Source organism: Nyctibius grandis, chromosome 1 (genome assembly GCF_013368605.1).
Source record: "Nyctibius grandis isolate bNycGra1 chromosome 1, bNycGra1.pri, whole genome shotgun sequence".
NCBI classification, from domain to species: Eukaryota; Metazoa; Chordata; class Aves; order Nyctibiiformes; family Nyctibiidae; genus Nyctibius; species Nyctibius grandis.
Window position 1 is genome coordinate 126,667,338 of NC_090658.1, and position 13,291 is coordinate 126,680,628.

At 42.7% G+C, this 13,291-nt stretch overlaps 1 protein-coding gene across 2 annotated transcripts in view; it reads left to right on the plus strand.

The window, feature by feature from the left end:
* The window catches only part of ADGRF5 (adhesion G protein-coupled receptor F5), a 49,458-nt gene that overhangs the window by 24,266 nt on the left and 11,901 nt on the right, over window positions 1–13,291 (plus strand). For both annotated transcript variants that reach the window (XM_068421642.1, XM_068422276.1), the window contains 11 exons: window positions 830–1,009; window positions 2,707–2,834; window positions 3,307–3,365; window positions 4,018–4,160; window positions 5,469–5,681; window positions 6,859–7,092; window positions 9,281–9,445; window positions 9,577–9,795; window positions 10,058–10,276; window positions 11,462–11,614; window positions 12,865–13,061. In XM_068421642.1, the coding sequence (XP_068277743.1) occupies window positions 830–1,009; window positions 2,707–2,834; window positions 3,307–3,365; window positions 4,018–4,160; window positions 5,469–5,681; window positions 6,859–7,092; window positions 9,281–9,445; window positions 9,577–9,795; window positions 10,058–10,276; window positions 11,462–11,614; window positions 12,865–13,061 (1,910 nt within the window). The remainder of the gene's footprint in view (window positions 1–829; window positions 1,010–2,706; window positions 2,835–3,306; window positions 3,366–4,017; window positions 4,161–5,468; window positions 5,682–6,858; window positions 7,093–9,280; window positions 9,446–9,576; window positions 9,796–10,057; window positions 10,277–11,461; window positions 11,615–12,864; window positions 13,062–13,291) is intronic.

Here is a 13,291-nt window from a genome sequence, read left to right on the forward strand (position 1 = left end):
TATTCTTACAGGGCAAGATATCAGACAAGTTTTATTACGTGAGTTGTGGTTTTGCAACATCACATCCAACTAACTAACACAGCAGAGGATACACAAACACACCAAGCAGTTACAACAGTAGAGGAGGAGATTTGGTACCTTCTTATCGCTGGCCCATAAAGCAGTGCAAGGAAGTGTTCAAATGGACCTGTTAAAGGCCTTCAGGGTCACATGCAATGTGTGAAAATCACTTTGTTAATATCTTACTTTGCCAATGGCACACTAAGAGGAGAAAAACTTAGCGTGAAGTGTTTTGCTGGTGTTTTTTTGTTAGAGAGAATGTATGTCTTTAAAGCCCTTAGTGATAATGTCACCTTCTCTCATGCAGCTTCTGTCAGGATACAGTCAGAATGACACAGCCCCTCATTAGCCACCAGGACTTTGAATGACCATCACATGCTGTTCCAATCTTCTAAAGCCTATACATTTTCTTTCAGCCCAAGCAATATAGAAATATCCAATCTGAAAACTGTCATACGATCCTGGCCAATATGCCACGTAAATTTTTAGGATCAGGCTTCACATCTCCATTCAATTACTTGAAAGTAATTGATCAGACCTATCCCTGTACCAGTCTGGTTCCCATTTCTGGTTAGTCATTTCTAATAAGTATAGTAAAATTTGCAAGGTGTCAGATCATCGTGTTTGCATCATTCAAGTGAAATCACAAGAAGAGCAACATTTAGTTGAGAACACTGGCATAAAGATACAGCAGGGTGAATATATATCATGCGATACTTTATGCCCTGTTTACCATTCTCACAGTATTTCTCTGTCTGTCTGACACTAGTCTGTCTGCCCAGTGGTGAGAACCATAGCTGTTGTTCTTGTGAAAATGGATATGCCTGGCCAAGTGCAGTGTGCAGTGACTTGATAACCTGCCCTTCTGTCAGCCCAGCACCCGACCTGCCCTGCAGCTACATGAAGGAAATGCCTTTCTACAGGTCTTACTGTGAGCCTCAGACTGAAGGTAAGGAGAAACAGTGCTGAACTTCATCATTGATGGGTCTTCACACAGAATATTACCCTCCCAAAGTCACTGAGGATTTTTCCTTTCATTTCAGTGAAACATAGGTGGAGATTCATCCTATGTAACTTTCACTATGCAAAAGTTAAATATCTGATCAAAGTTATTCATCCAAACTCTCTATAACTGGAGCAATGTAGCAATTCAACCACTGTAGGAAAGCTGTCTATCACCTTCTGAATGTATCACATTTGAAAGTGTCTACACTCAGCTGGAGAGGGAGTCTAGATATCTAGCAGATGCCAGGCATCTAAATTAGGTATAGCAAATTAGGAGAATATCAACTTTCCTATTATACAGATGAGTCTTGGCAAGTTGTAAGATTTTGATTTAGGATCAAGATGGCTTCACCAAGGGCAAATTGTGCCTGACTAATCTAGTGGTCTTATAGGATGGAGTGACTGCATCAGTGGACAAGGGAAGAGCTACAGATGTCATGTACCTAGACTTCTATAAGGCCTTTGATACAATCCCCCACAACATTCTTGATGATAAATTTTAGAGATATGAGTTTGACAGATGGACTGTTAGATGGGTAAAGAACTGGCTGGATGACCACGTCCAAAGAGTTATAGTCGATGGCTCAACACCCAAGTGGAAGCCAGTAACAAGTGATGTCCTCAAGGATCTGTTCTACTTAATATCTTCATTAATGACATAAACAGTGTGATTGAGTGCACCCTCAGCAAGTTTGTAGATGACACCAAGCTGAGTGGTGCACTTGATTCACTAGAGGGAAGGGATGGCATCCACAGGGACGTTGACCACTCGAGGAGTGAGCCTGTGTTAACCTCATCAAGTTCAACAAGGCCAAGTGCAAGGTCCTGCACTTGGATCAGAGCAATCCCCAGTATCAATATAGACTAGGGGGTGAAGGGATTGAAAGCAGCCCTGTGGAGAAGGACTTCGAGATACTGGTGGATGAAAACTGAAGATGAGCCAGCAATGTGCACTTGCAGCCCAGAAGGTCAATCATATCCTGGGCTGCAAAACAAGAAGGGTGGCCAGCAGGTCAATGGAGGTGATTCTCCTCCTCTACTCCGCTCTTATGAGAGCCCACCTGGAGTACTAAGTTCAGCTCTGGGGTCCCCAGCACACGACAGACATAGACCTGCTCAAGTGGGTCCCGAGGAGGGCCACAAGAATGATCAGAGGGCTGGAGCACCTCTCCTATGAGGAAAGGCTCAAAGAGTTGGGGTTATTCAGCCTGGAGAAGAGAAGGCTCAGGGGAAAACTTATTGCGGCCTTTCAATACTTAATGGGGGCTTGTAAGAAAGAAGGAGAAAGACTTTTCACCAGGGCCTGTAGTGACAGGACATGGGGCAACGGTTTTAAACTGAAAGAGGGTAGATATAGATTGGACATAAGGAAAAAATTCTTTGCTGTGAGGGTGGTGAGACACTGGAACAGGTTCCCCAGAGAAGTTGTGGATGCCCCATCACTGGAAGTGTTCAAGGCCAGGTTGGATGTCCCTGCCCATGGCAAAGGGGTTAGACTAGATGATCTTTAAAGGTTCCTTCCAACCCAAATCATTATGATTCTAAAATTCTATTATTAAGTTAGAAGAAAAAGTGAATAAATCACTTTGTAAGCATTGCTTTTGATTATTTTTACATTTATATTTATGTTTTTTCTTACAGACTCATGTGGTATGAGAGAGCCCATTGTAATGAATATGTCAGTCAGACTCGACATAGACTTTTGGGATGATCTCAGGGATTCTTCTTCTGAATTATACAAAAAATACAAAGCTGACCTTGAAAAAGCGGTAATGACTTTAGTTTTCCATCTCTGAAGTTAGAAATCCTCTAAGAAATGTGGTATTTACCCTAAGTGTCTGGGAAATAGGGTGCACTGTCACTGTCTCTGTGGGGAGCTGTGAAGTATGCAGCAGTGGTAGCTACAAAGTGGGCCAAAGCTGACCTCCATTGAAAGACAATGACAATATTCCCATTCATTTTATATGCTGGCAGACAGGGAAGCATTTAGGAATTTTTTGCATCAAAAGCATGAAAAAAAAATCACATTGTTGGTCCCAGCTTAAATCCACATGAGCACACATAGAATGCAACAATGAAACAGGAATTTATCTCATGACGGTGGGGAGTGCACCGAGCCTGTTCTATCAGACATGCTACATGCCCTTACTCACACCAATGCTGAAGGGAGAGTTTCCTATTTTAAGCACACTAGAGTAATATACAGAGGACTTATGTCATGTAATATGTGTTTGTTTACAGTTTAATGCTAGCTACAGATGTTTACCAGGCTTTGTATCGGCAACAGTAACTGGTTTCAGGTAAGTAAACAATTTCATTTTTTCCTGGAAGACACAAATCTTTTTGTCCAGTCTCAAGGAGACACCGGTCAGCAAAGACTGCATTCACTCTGGCTAGAACCCATGCCCAGTATATACATACTGAATAACAGTATAATAGCTGCAAAGGAAAGCCCAACTATTAGCATGGAAATAGGACTGCAGGTAAAATTCACTGCTGCGCAAAAGTCCAAGAAACATAATCATTCTCCATCTGGATCAAAGCCTTTTGTGGGAAAGATTGCATTCCACCCGAAAGGGGAAAAGGATGTGAGTAAACCCAACGTCATTTCCTAGGTCATCAGGAGGATGAATTAGTACATTGACTCTGGATATAACATTGGATCTGGATAGAAGAGGCATTACTTAAGTTCACACATATTTAAATGCTGCTGTAGTTTAGGTTTTCTAAGGGAAGTTTACTAGAAATACCAGATGAAGGAGATGTCACATAAAGGTGTTCTTTGGGAAGAGCTGTAGCTCAACCTTCTCATATACCAGAGCAAATCTTGAGTCACAACAGGAGCCTTCACAGGTGAGCCCTGTGAAGCCTTCCTAGCCATGCAAGATGGGTCACCACAGCATAGAAAACCACTAATATGTGAAGATATTTAATTGTGGTCCTTCTGTTTAGGCCTGGAAGCGTTTTTGTGAACTATGAAGTGAAAGCGGGAGCAGCAAGCTTCAATCAGATAGCAAATTCGAACAAAATTGTACCACAATTTCTAGATGCATTCTATCGGCCAAATCAAGCTACCTTCAGAACAGAAATAACTGGTAAGTTTAAAGCTCTCTCAGTATTTTCCTTCAGTTTTTACTTTAGTATTTCTAGCCTGAACCATGTAGCTGCCTTATACTGTTGGTTATTTGGTACTGGACCTTCAGAAATATTTATTTCTCTGGCTGTTTCATTTCATCCCGTGCCACCAAAGCTTAGGCACTTACATGAGATGACCATGCACTCACTACCTCCCATGGAAAACCAAACCCTTCAGTTACTCCACTGAACCCTGATGCAGTCTCTCCATGGGAGAGAGATTGAATACCCTTAAGTTCACCTCCAGAACTGAGACAGCTCTTAACATATCAGGCTGCCAGCACTTCCCACTTCTTCAAACAAAACAAAAAACACTTGCAGTTTACATGAGAATAGGTTGCCCCTGGCTTCCTTGGCACTTTTTCCATGCTGCTGCTGGACAGTGTGTTACAATTCTGTGTCCAGTTTTGGGCCCCTCACTGCAAAAAAGACATCAAGGTGCTGGAGCGAGTCCAAAGAAGAGCAATGAAGCTGGTGAAGGGTTTGGAGCACAAGCCTTATGAGGAACGGCTGAGGGAACTGGGGTTGTTTAGCCTGGAGAAAAGGAGGCTCAGGGGAGACCTTATCGCTCTACAACTACCAGAAAGGAGGTTGTAGCAAGGTGGGTGTTCATCTCTTCTCCCAGGCAACAAGCAATAGGATGAGAGGAAACGGCCTCAAGTTGTGCCAGGGAAGGTTTAGATTGGATATCAGGGAAAATTTCTTCACTGAAAGGGTTATCAAGCATTGGAACAGGCTGCCCAGGGAAGTGGTGGAGTCACCAACTCTGGAGGTATTTAAAAGCCATGTAGATGTGGTGCTTAGGGACATGGTTTAGTGGTGGATTTGGCAGTGCTGGGTTAATGGTTGGACTCAATGATCTTAAAGGTCTTTTCCAACCAAAACAATTCTATGGTTCTATGAATTCAGGTGCCTGATCAAGTGCCCCAGAGGTGCTGTACTCTCAGTGCACTGAGCGCTGGACTGTCTGTCTCAGAGGATTACTTTAACCTGGTTGCTTCTCCTCCCAGTTTATCTACTTAGAAAGTAATGGTGGTGATAATAATTCTGTCTCTCTGCATAAAACCTTCTGGGATCTTTGGCTGACAAACACAGTAGAAGAATATGTTGCAGGAAAATGGCATAGCTTATATCAGAGGTAGTGCTCTGCAACTGATGCTGAGTGCATGTTGGTTGTGAAGCACCTAGGATTCCCATGAGATGAAAGATGCCATAGAGACGTGAGTTGAAATGACAATAATACAGAATGTTGCTCTTTGCCTTCCCAGATCAGACAAGCTTCACTGTGAGTCCTGTAGACATTTTTGAAGCGGATACAGTAATACTGATTTGTGAGATAAATTCAACATCTAAGAACGTGACCTGGTATCACTACAATCAGATCATCTCATCCAGCTTCCGGTATTCGATGGAGAGAAAAGTTTCAAGCACAACCTCAAGGTCCATTCTTAAAATTATCAACATTTCGATGAAGGATTCTGGTATGATTTTCTGTTGTTAAAACAGCAGATGTAAATCTCTAATGTGCCTAGTTTTATAAAAAGCAAAGAAGAGTGCAGTGACTACATTTTCCTAGAGTAAATGTGAAAAATACAGTCCCTCATAATTTTCCTTTTTTTTTTCTTTAATGAACTATGTACTGACTGGCATTACCAGTAAGATGTGAAGTGGCTGAAGTGACTATACAGGCCTGGGTATTCTCAGTGCCAGGCTTCCCTGCCATATCACAGGAGACAGCAGTGGCTACATGGCCTTGAGACCTTCCCACCCTTTGGTGTGGTAACTGGAGGATGTGGTTGAATTTGTCCTTGATAGCCCTTGCCCCCTTTGCCAACACAACCTAACTAATCAGAGCTCAGAGTTACAGTTTTTCATGCGTTCATGTTTAGGGCTTTTTGGAAATCAGAAACAGGTAAATTGGTGGCATTTTGCTGGGAGGAGTTATCAGGGGAGTTATCATGTATTATTTAGCACAAAGAAGTTCGGACCCATGACTCAGGATGCCCTGAACCTTGGTGTCTTCACTTCTATGCAAGTGGCCTACTCACTTGGCTATCCCAATGGGGAAGGGGAACCCATGTACCTAAAGTATGAAGGAAGTTTGGAGCTCTGATTGCCAGTTTCAGAAGGAAGCCTGGCTGCATCCAGGGGACAAATGCCTGAGAAAGTGGCTGATTGATAAATACTCTGCTCTCTTTGGCAATACATTCTGAGCAGCGTATGTGCCTACACTCAGAGTGCCAGCTCTTGTAGAGTCCACCCTGGGCAAATATCTCTCACCCATTCTGTGTAGGAACCTTTTTGCACAGTCAGTCTACATTCTTACCATGACATATTGCTGCCACGTGGACTATGGGCAATATACAGATCCCCAAAACACCAACTCAGCCAGATTTTAAGTATCTCAGTCCCAGAATGCTGGTCTCTTCTTAAGTACCCATCAACACTGAAGCTGCCTAGTCTGGACACATTTGGCATCAGGAGTCTGCAGAAAGCATGCTGCAGATAACCTGAGGGTACATTTTGATACAGAGCCACTGCAGAGCAGGGAGATGTGAAAACTAGGTGTGGAAGTAGCTCCCAGCTCCTAACTCCAAATGTAGAGGAAAAAACAGCAAAATGTGTTCTCAATGCTAAGACATCGCTTATGTTTTACAGGTCCCTACAGGTGCACTTTCACAAACAGCAATCAGCGTCACACGGTGATATACAAGGCCACGAAAATAATAACAGTCTCTCCGCTACATGTCACTCCAAACTTAAACAACATCAATGTTACATGCAACAGTCCTGAAATGCAGACAAACAGTCCTCTGCTGTCCTGTTGTATTGACAGACACTTACCATCTCTTACTGGTGACTGGAAAGTAAATGGAGCAATCAATATTACAGGTAAGATTAACAAAAGATTATCTTTCACCTGCTAGGTTGCTTCGTTCTTCAAAGATCTCTCTTAATTGGCTACTCCAAAGGCCAAGTCCAAGGATGAATACAGGGTATGCTCCAAAGGTGCGTGCGTGTGGGAAGGACGATTGATGGACAGTGTGGTACAGACTCCGTATGTGTTGTGCAGGTGCTAGTGGGATTCTGGGCATCTCCATGCAGTGTGCAGACATTGATGCTTAAAACTGTGCCATCCTGGATGGAAACAGCTGCCTGGATCAGCATCATACTGACTTTTTCCAAAAAGCTTATTTCTGCATTGTCTAGTTTTGAGAGCAAGGATGAGTGCATCAGTCTCTACTACTACCTCCAGAATCACCCTTGGGGCACAAAAAGCTTTTGAGTACCACATACTGAGATTTGGCAACCAAGAGAGTCAGGTGCTACACTTTGAAACAGCTGCAGCACAGCTAAATACTGAGTGCACAATTTCCCTCTCTGCCTGTAGTTGTGATATATCACGTGCCAGTGGAGTCAGAGGCATCCCACAAGGCTTTACTTATAATATCGACTCATAGAATCATTGGACGGCTTGGGTTGGAAGGGACCTTAAAGATCATCTAGTTCCAACCCCCCTGCCACAGGCAGGGACACCTTCCACCAGACCAGGTTGCTCAAAGCCCCATCCAACCTGGCATTAAATACTGCCAGGGAGGGGGCAGCCACAGCTTCTCTGGCCAACCTGTGCCACTGTCTCACCACCCTCACAGGAAAGAATTTCTTCCTAATATCTAATCTAAATCTACCCTCTGTCAGTTTAAAACCGTTCCCCCTCGTCCTATCCCTACATGCGCTTGTAAAAAGTCCCTCTCCCGCTTTTCTGTAGACCCCTTCAGGTACTGGAAGGCTTCTAGAAGGTCTCCGTGGAGCCTTCTCTTCTCCAGGCTGAAAAGCCCCAACTCTCTCAGCCTGTCTTCATAGGAGAGGTGCTCCAGGCTTCTGATCATCTTTGTGTCCCTCTTCTGGACTCGCTCCAACAGCTCCATGTCCTTCTTCTGTTGGGGGCCCCAGAGCTGGATGCAGCACTGCAGGTGGGGTCTCATGAGAGCGGAGTAGAGGGGCAGAATCCCCTCCCTCGACCTGCTGGCCACGCTGCTTTTGATGCAGCCCAGGACACGGTTGGTCTTCTGGGCTGCAAGCGCACATTGCCGGCTCGTGTTGAGCTTCTCATCAACCATCACGCCCAAGTCCTTCTCCTCAGGGCTGCTCTCAATCCATTCTCCACCCAGCCTGTATTTGTGCTTGGGATTGCACAAATTTATTTATATAAATGTAAAGAGTTAGTAAAGCACCAAGTAAATGTGTTACAAAGAGTTACAAAATAACATCAATAGAAACACTTGTAAATGTCTATGAACCATAAATAGCCTATTGGCCTCTTAATTTTTTATGGGTATGGATTAACTGTTTACTGTTAACCATTTGTTATAAATGAAATTTAGCAGAATGTAGAACAGCAAAATGAGAGAAAACCTTCAAAGCTCGTGTTCACAGTCATTCCACAGAGGACAGGTACTGGTGTGCAGCAGTGCTTGCAGAGAGAGGGGTGATCCTGGCCCACTGTAATGAGCTGTTTTGCCCTTGATTCCCCCCAGGAACTCTGCTCTCATGCCAGATGCACTCTCAGCTGCAGCACAGGACAGCTTTCATGGGGTTTTCCCCTTGTAGCTAAACCAGCACTCTTCAGATTGGAAGTTGAATGGCTGTCAAGTACCTCCAAATGTTTATTTCAAAATAAGATGACATTAAAATCTCCAGTATTTACTCTTGTTTTACTTATCTTTCTCATCCTAAATATCGCAGATAATGAGGTTAGGCTAAACCAGAATATTCTTCATTTTGGCTTATCCTGAGGTATCCAAGCAATGTTGTTGCTCTCAGTTAGACTGGCTTTGGCAGTAGGTGCCCAGCACTGTGCTGAGACCCATCTTCAGGCCTTTGGAAGACCACTGTGACTCTTGCCAGAGTAAAAGACGTGAATGAACTTCAGCAACGATGAGTTAAAAGTGTCATGGTGTCAAAGGTTAAATAAAAAACCCACAAGGTTTTCCTTAGCTAGAGTGATCACTTGTGATTTTCAGAGATCAGATATTTTTGGACATCCACAGCCCTTCAAGGAATGTTTATTTCTCTCTAGGAGTCTCCAGTTTCAGTAAGAACTGCACTGAATACAAGCTCAACATCAACGAATCACTATGTCCACCTGAGAAGTCAGGTTCAGTGACGACATATACATGTGAGCTGCAGACAGGGCATGGTGCCAAGCGCAGTCAAAACATCAGAGTGACGTACCTCCGGACAGGTAAGAGTCAGGTAGCACCTGACTATCAGCTCTTTAACGTGTAGGTGGCCTCTGTGGCACACGTCATTTGCAAGCAAATTATTGTAACAATTGACTCTCAATAATATGACGTTTATCTTGTGTTGTCTCAGCCCATATAACAATATCTTCGAGCACAAACTCATCAGTTTCGGAGGGATATGCCTTCAATCTAACGTGTGAAAGTGATGTGAACAATTATCACAGTATCAGTTGGAAAATCCAGTCTGGAAATAACACAAAAACAGTAGACTGTGGTACATGCATGAAAAATAGCAGATTTCCAGCCATGTCTGTGCTCACAGTGAAGACTGCCACACAGGACTGGAGCGGTGAGTGAACCTGGTTTTTATTGGCTACAAAGGCAGTGAAATCTCCATGCCAGAGCATTTACAGCATCCCTATACCTGAAAATCACTGTGAAGCTGGGCCACAGTAAATAGAAAAAAGAGTTAAAATTATAGCTGCTGGAGGACAGCAAGACATGGTGCTGCCAATAACGCTGCACTTGTTCAGTATCAGGGCTCATGGCCATGCAAAAGCTGAGGAGCACTTCTGTTGACTGAGACATGGGTTTTGTGTCACTTCTTTCAGGCACCTACATCTGCACATTCTCCCAGAAGTACTTGGAGAGTTCTGCCAATGTGACAATCGAGGTTATTTCCTTGCCTCTGAAGCAGAACATCCTGATAGACCCCATTGCAGCATCTATACAGTGCAAAGTGCAACAAGCCCTTGAGTGCTGCATAAGTGCTAACACCGTGGAAGATTACACTGTTACAGCCGTGGTTCAACAAAATGAATTTCAAGTTGGTAAGAAACAATAAACCTGCAGAATCACTAGTTGCACTATGCGTCACAACCCAGTCCTTGGGTTGGTTTGTGTTCAGTTAGGTCCATGTAACCAATTCATACTCACTGCTGTGATGACAACCCACAAGCACTGCTGAGAGTGTGAAAAGGGGGAAACGGACTTCTTTTTAGGATGGTTGCCGTGCCCGGGGAGCATGGCTGAGATTAATATGAGAGCAACTGAAGTCACTGCTGTAGTGATAAACATGTAATAGGTAAATTCAATGTTTTGTTTGCCTTGCCAGGCAGCAAGAAGTGAGCACCCTCATCATTGTTCAGATTAGAAATTGCTGAACTCCATTTATTTGCTTTTATCTTCCGCTCTGCCACTTTTTTGAACTGAGTATTGAGGAGACGTTACTTAAGACCCACTAATTCATTAAAAATGTAGAATAACACATTAAGAATGCAATTCAAAGAACTGTTCTATTTTCTTCAAGGATACAAGTAAGATACCTTTCACAGTACAAAAACCTGAGCTTCTATGTCTTCAAATTTAGGGCAGTTCTGCAGCTTCCCTGGCATGTTTTTATACGCTAGAAGCTTTCAAGTGGGTTAATTTGAAAAAAAGCAAAGAAGAGCCACCTAAACTAACTCAGAAAACATGCAGGAATGCGAAAACAACAGGCTGAAGTGTAAAGCAGGTGGAGACTGAGGATTTTTTCAGTTGCTAAGAAAAATACCAAGATCTTCTTGGTAGAGATTGCAGTCAGGGACCCTGAGGCACAGGCATGCTGAAGAGCAGTGGGAGTGTGGTACAGATCCTGAGTTCAAAAGAACCATGTAAGAACAGCAAAAAAAGTATCCCAGCCTAAATGAAACGTCTGTGGTAGAAGCAGAAGCAGGAAGAGTATTCTCCACGATGGTGTCTAAAGCAAATTCTGGCTCCTGCACAGTAAAAGAGGGTTTGGGCAGGATTTGCTCATACACCTGTAATTGAAAAGGTACTGCTCATGCAGCAGCTGCCAGCAGATTTATTAAGCAGGGAGTAAAGACAGACATCAGCATACGGGAAGGAATTTTTTTCCACAAAGGAAGTTTTTTTCTCTAGGGTCCAGAGAAAAGGAAGTTTTGCAGAAGCTTTCTGCTGTCTGCTAGCTACTCAAGCCCAAATCTGTGTTAACCTATCTTAATCCTTCTGTACAGGGAAAAAGAAAAAAGGAAATTTGTTTTGCTACATGTACAACTACACAGAAACAGAATGCAGCAAAGAGAAAGAGCTCACAGCATATTGCAAGTTTATTAACCGCATTGGACAGGAAGTCAACAGTGAAAGTATAAGACTGCACCTGATACCTGGTAAGAAAAAAGTTACTATTTGAAGCTGTTAAATAGGAAATCCCAGTATATTTGTTAAATCAGATGCCACAAATTTGTCACTGGTGACACCTAATAGGAGCAGTTTTTGTTAGCCAAGAATTTTTATCTCCTTTTTTGATGGGAAATTTTGAAATACAGAGGAAAATACCAATTTTGTGGAAGTTTTAAAAAATAGACGATGTTTTGTCTTCACTGTATTTGACAGTGGCCCCAGTATGTTCCCAACCAGTTATAGTTCAGTCATCTTCTGTCCCTACTGCCTTATGGTGTAGCCTGCACTGCCAAGCTTAGTCTCCTGCGTTGAAGTGTTGTCATGCAGCTTCCAGCTTGCACCAATTTAACAAGGATAAAAGATTGTGGTGCCTCAGGAAGAAGTCACCTAGTTTAGGAGGTCAGCCTGTGGGAGAGCACATCAACTTTAAACACAAGAATGGCAACGTCCCTGAGGTGTTGCAGAGACTTGGGCAGACACAGCTTTCAGTCAGCTCTGCAGGAGATGCTGGGTAATTAGAATTCAACATTGCTAAATACAGTTTTGATGTTTAGTTCTGACCAGAGTTTGGATATTTCAGCTTCTTATTCTAAATTGGAAAGAAAGAAATGTTGGACATCCCCATAATGCAGAAATTTTGTTTTTTCCATGGTAGTGGTGCCTACTGTTGATCACTGTATCTGGCCAGATTTCACTCTCTTTTAGGCAATAAATATGCAGACACTTTATTTACTTTAATCAGCAGATACTTACTGATGTGACTAACCCAATCAACATCAATTAGCAAGACTCACTGTTCACCAAAAAGGTGTTGAGGCCTCACTATCAAGGTCTTAATGAATTTCCTATCAGTGCTATAGCAGCACTGAGTCCCTTAGAAGAATACACTTTGTGTGAATTACTGTTCACATAGTGGTCAATACAATCACACTCCACCCCTATCTAACCCTGTAACCTAACAGACAAATCCTAAAACTTTGGGTATTGGTTTGCTGATTCAATTCAGTACACAAAAACAAGGGGCTTTATTCTATTTCCTTTTTAATTTCATGAATCCAAAAAATTGGGAATGCAAGACATATACATCCTGAAAGGTCATAATTAATGAAGAGAGAAAGCTGAAATCCTAACTAATTTAAAGACCTCTGAACTTCAGGAGGTCACAAGTTTGATGGGGGTAAATTATTCATTTCCCTGCTTCTTGCTTTTCTACATCTCTGTCTTTTTCTCAATACAGATAAGGAAGTTTCCTGCTCAGATAGCTTTGGAGTTGGAATAGAAGGGGCCACATTAATAAAGCCATGCCGTGAGTTAAATAATCCAGATGGTTTTACCCAAGGCAATAAAATTTACAAGTGCTCCAACAAATCATGGAAGGTTGAAAGGAACGACTGCCTGTCTACAGCAATAAGCAACCTGCTGACTAGTGCTGAGGTAACATTGATGAGTTTTCTAGAGGGTGGGGGCAGGGAGTAGGAGAGATTAAAAATTTTTCTTGGGTGTTTTTTTGCTTAACATAATCTAAAATATATGAAACATTAAAAAATCAAATATTTAATTAAAACTATCTTTTAAAAGATATAAAGAATGATTGGCTATATCTACACAAGTCAGTGAAAGAGGCTAGGTCTCCTTCTCTGGCCCAGAGGGCATGTGGCATTGCA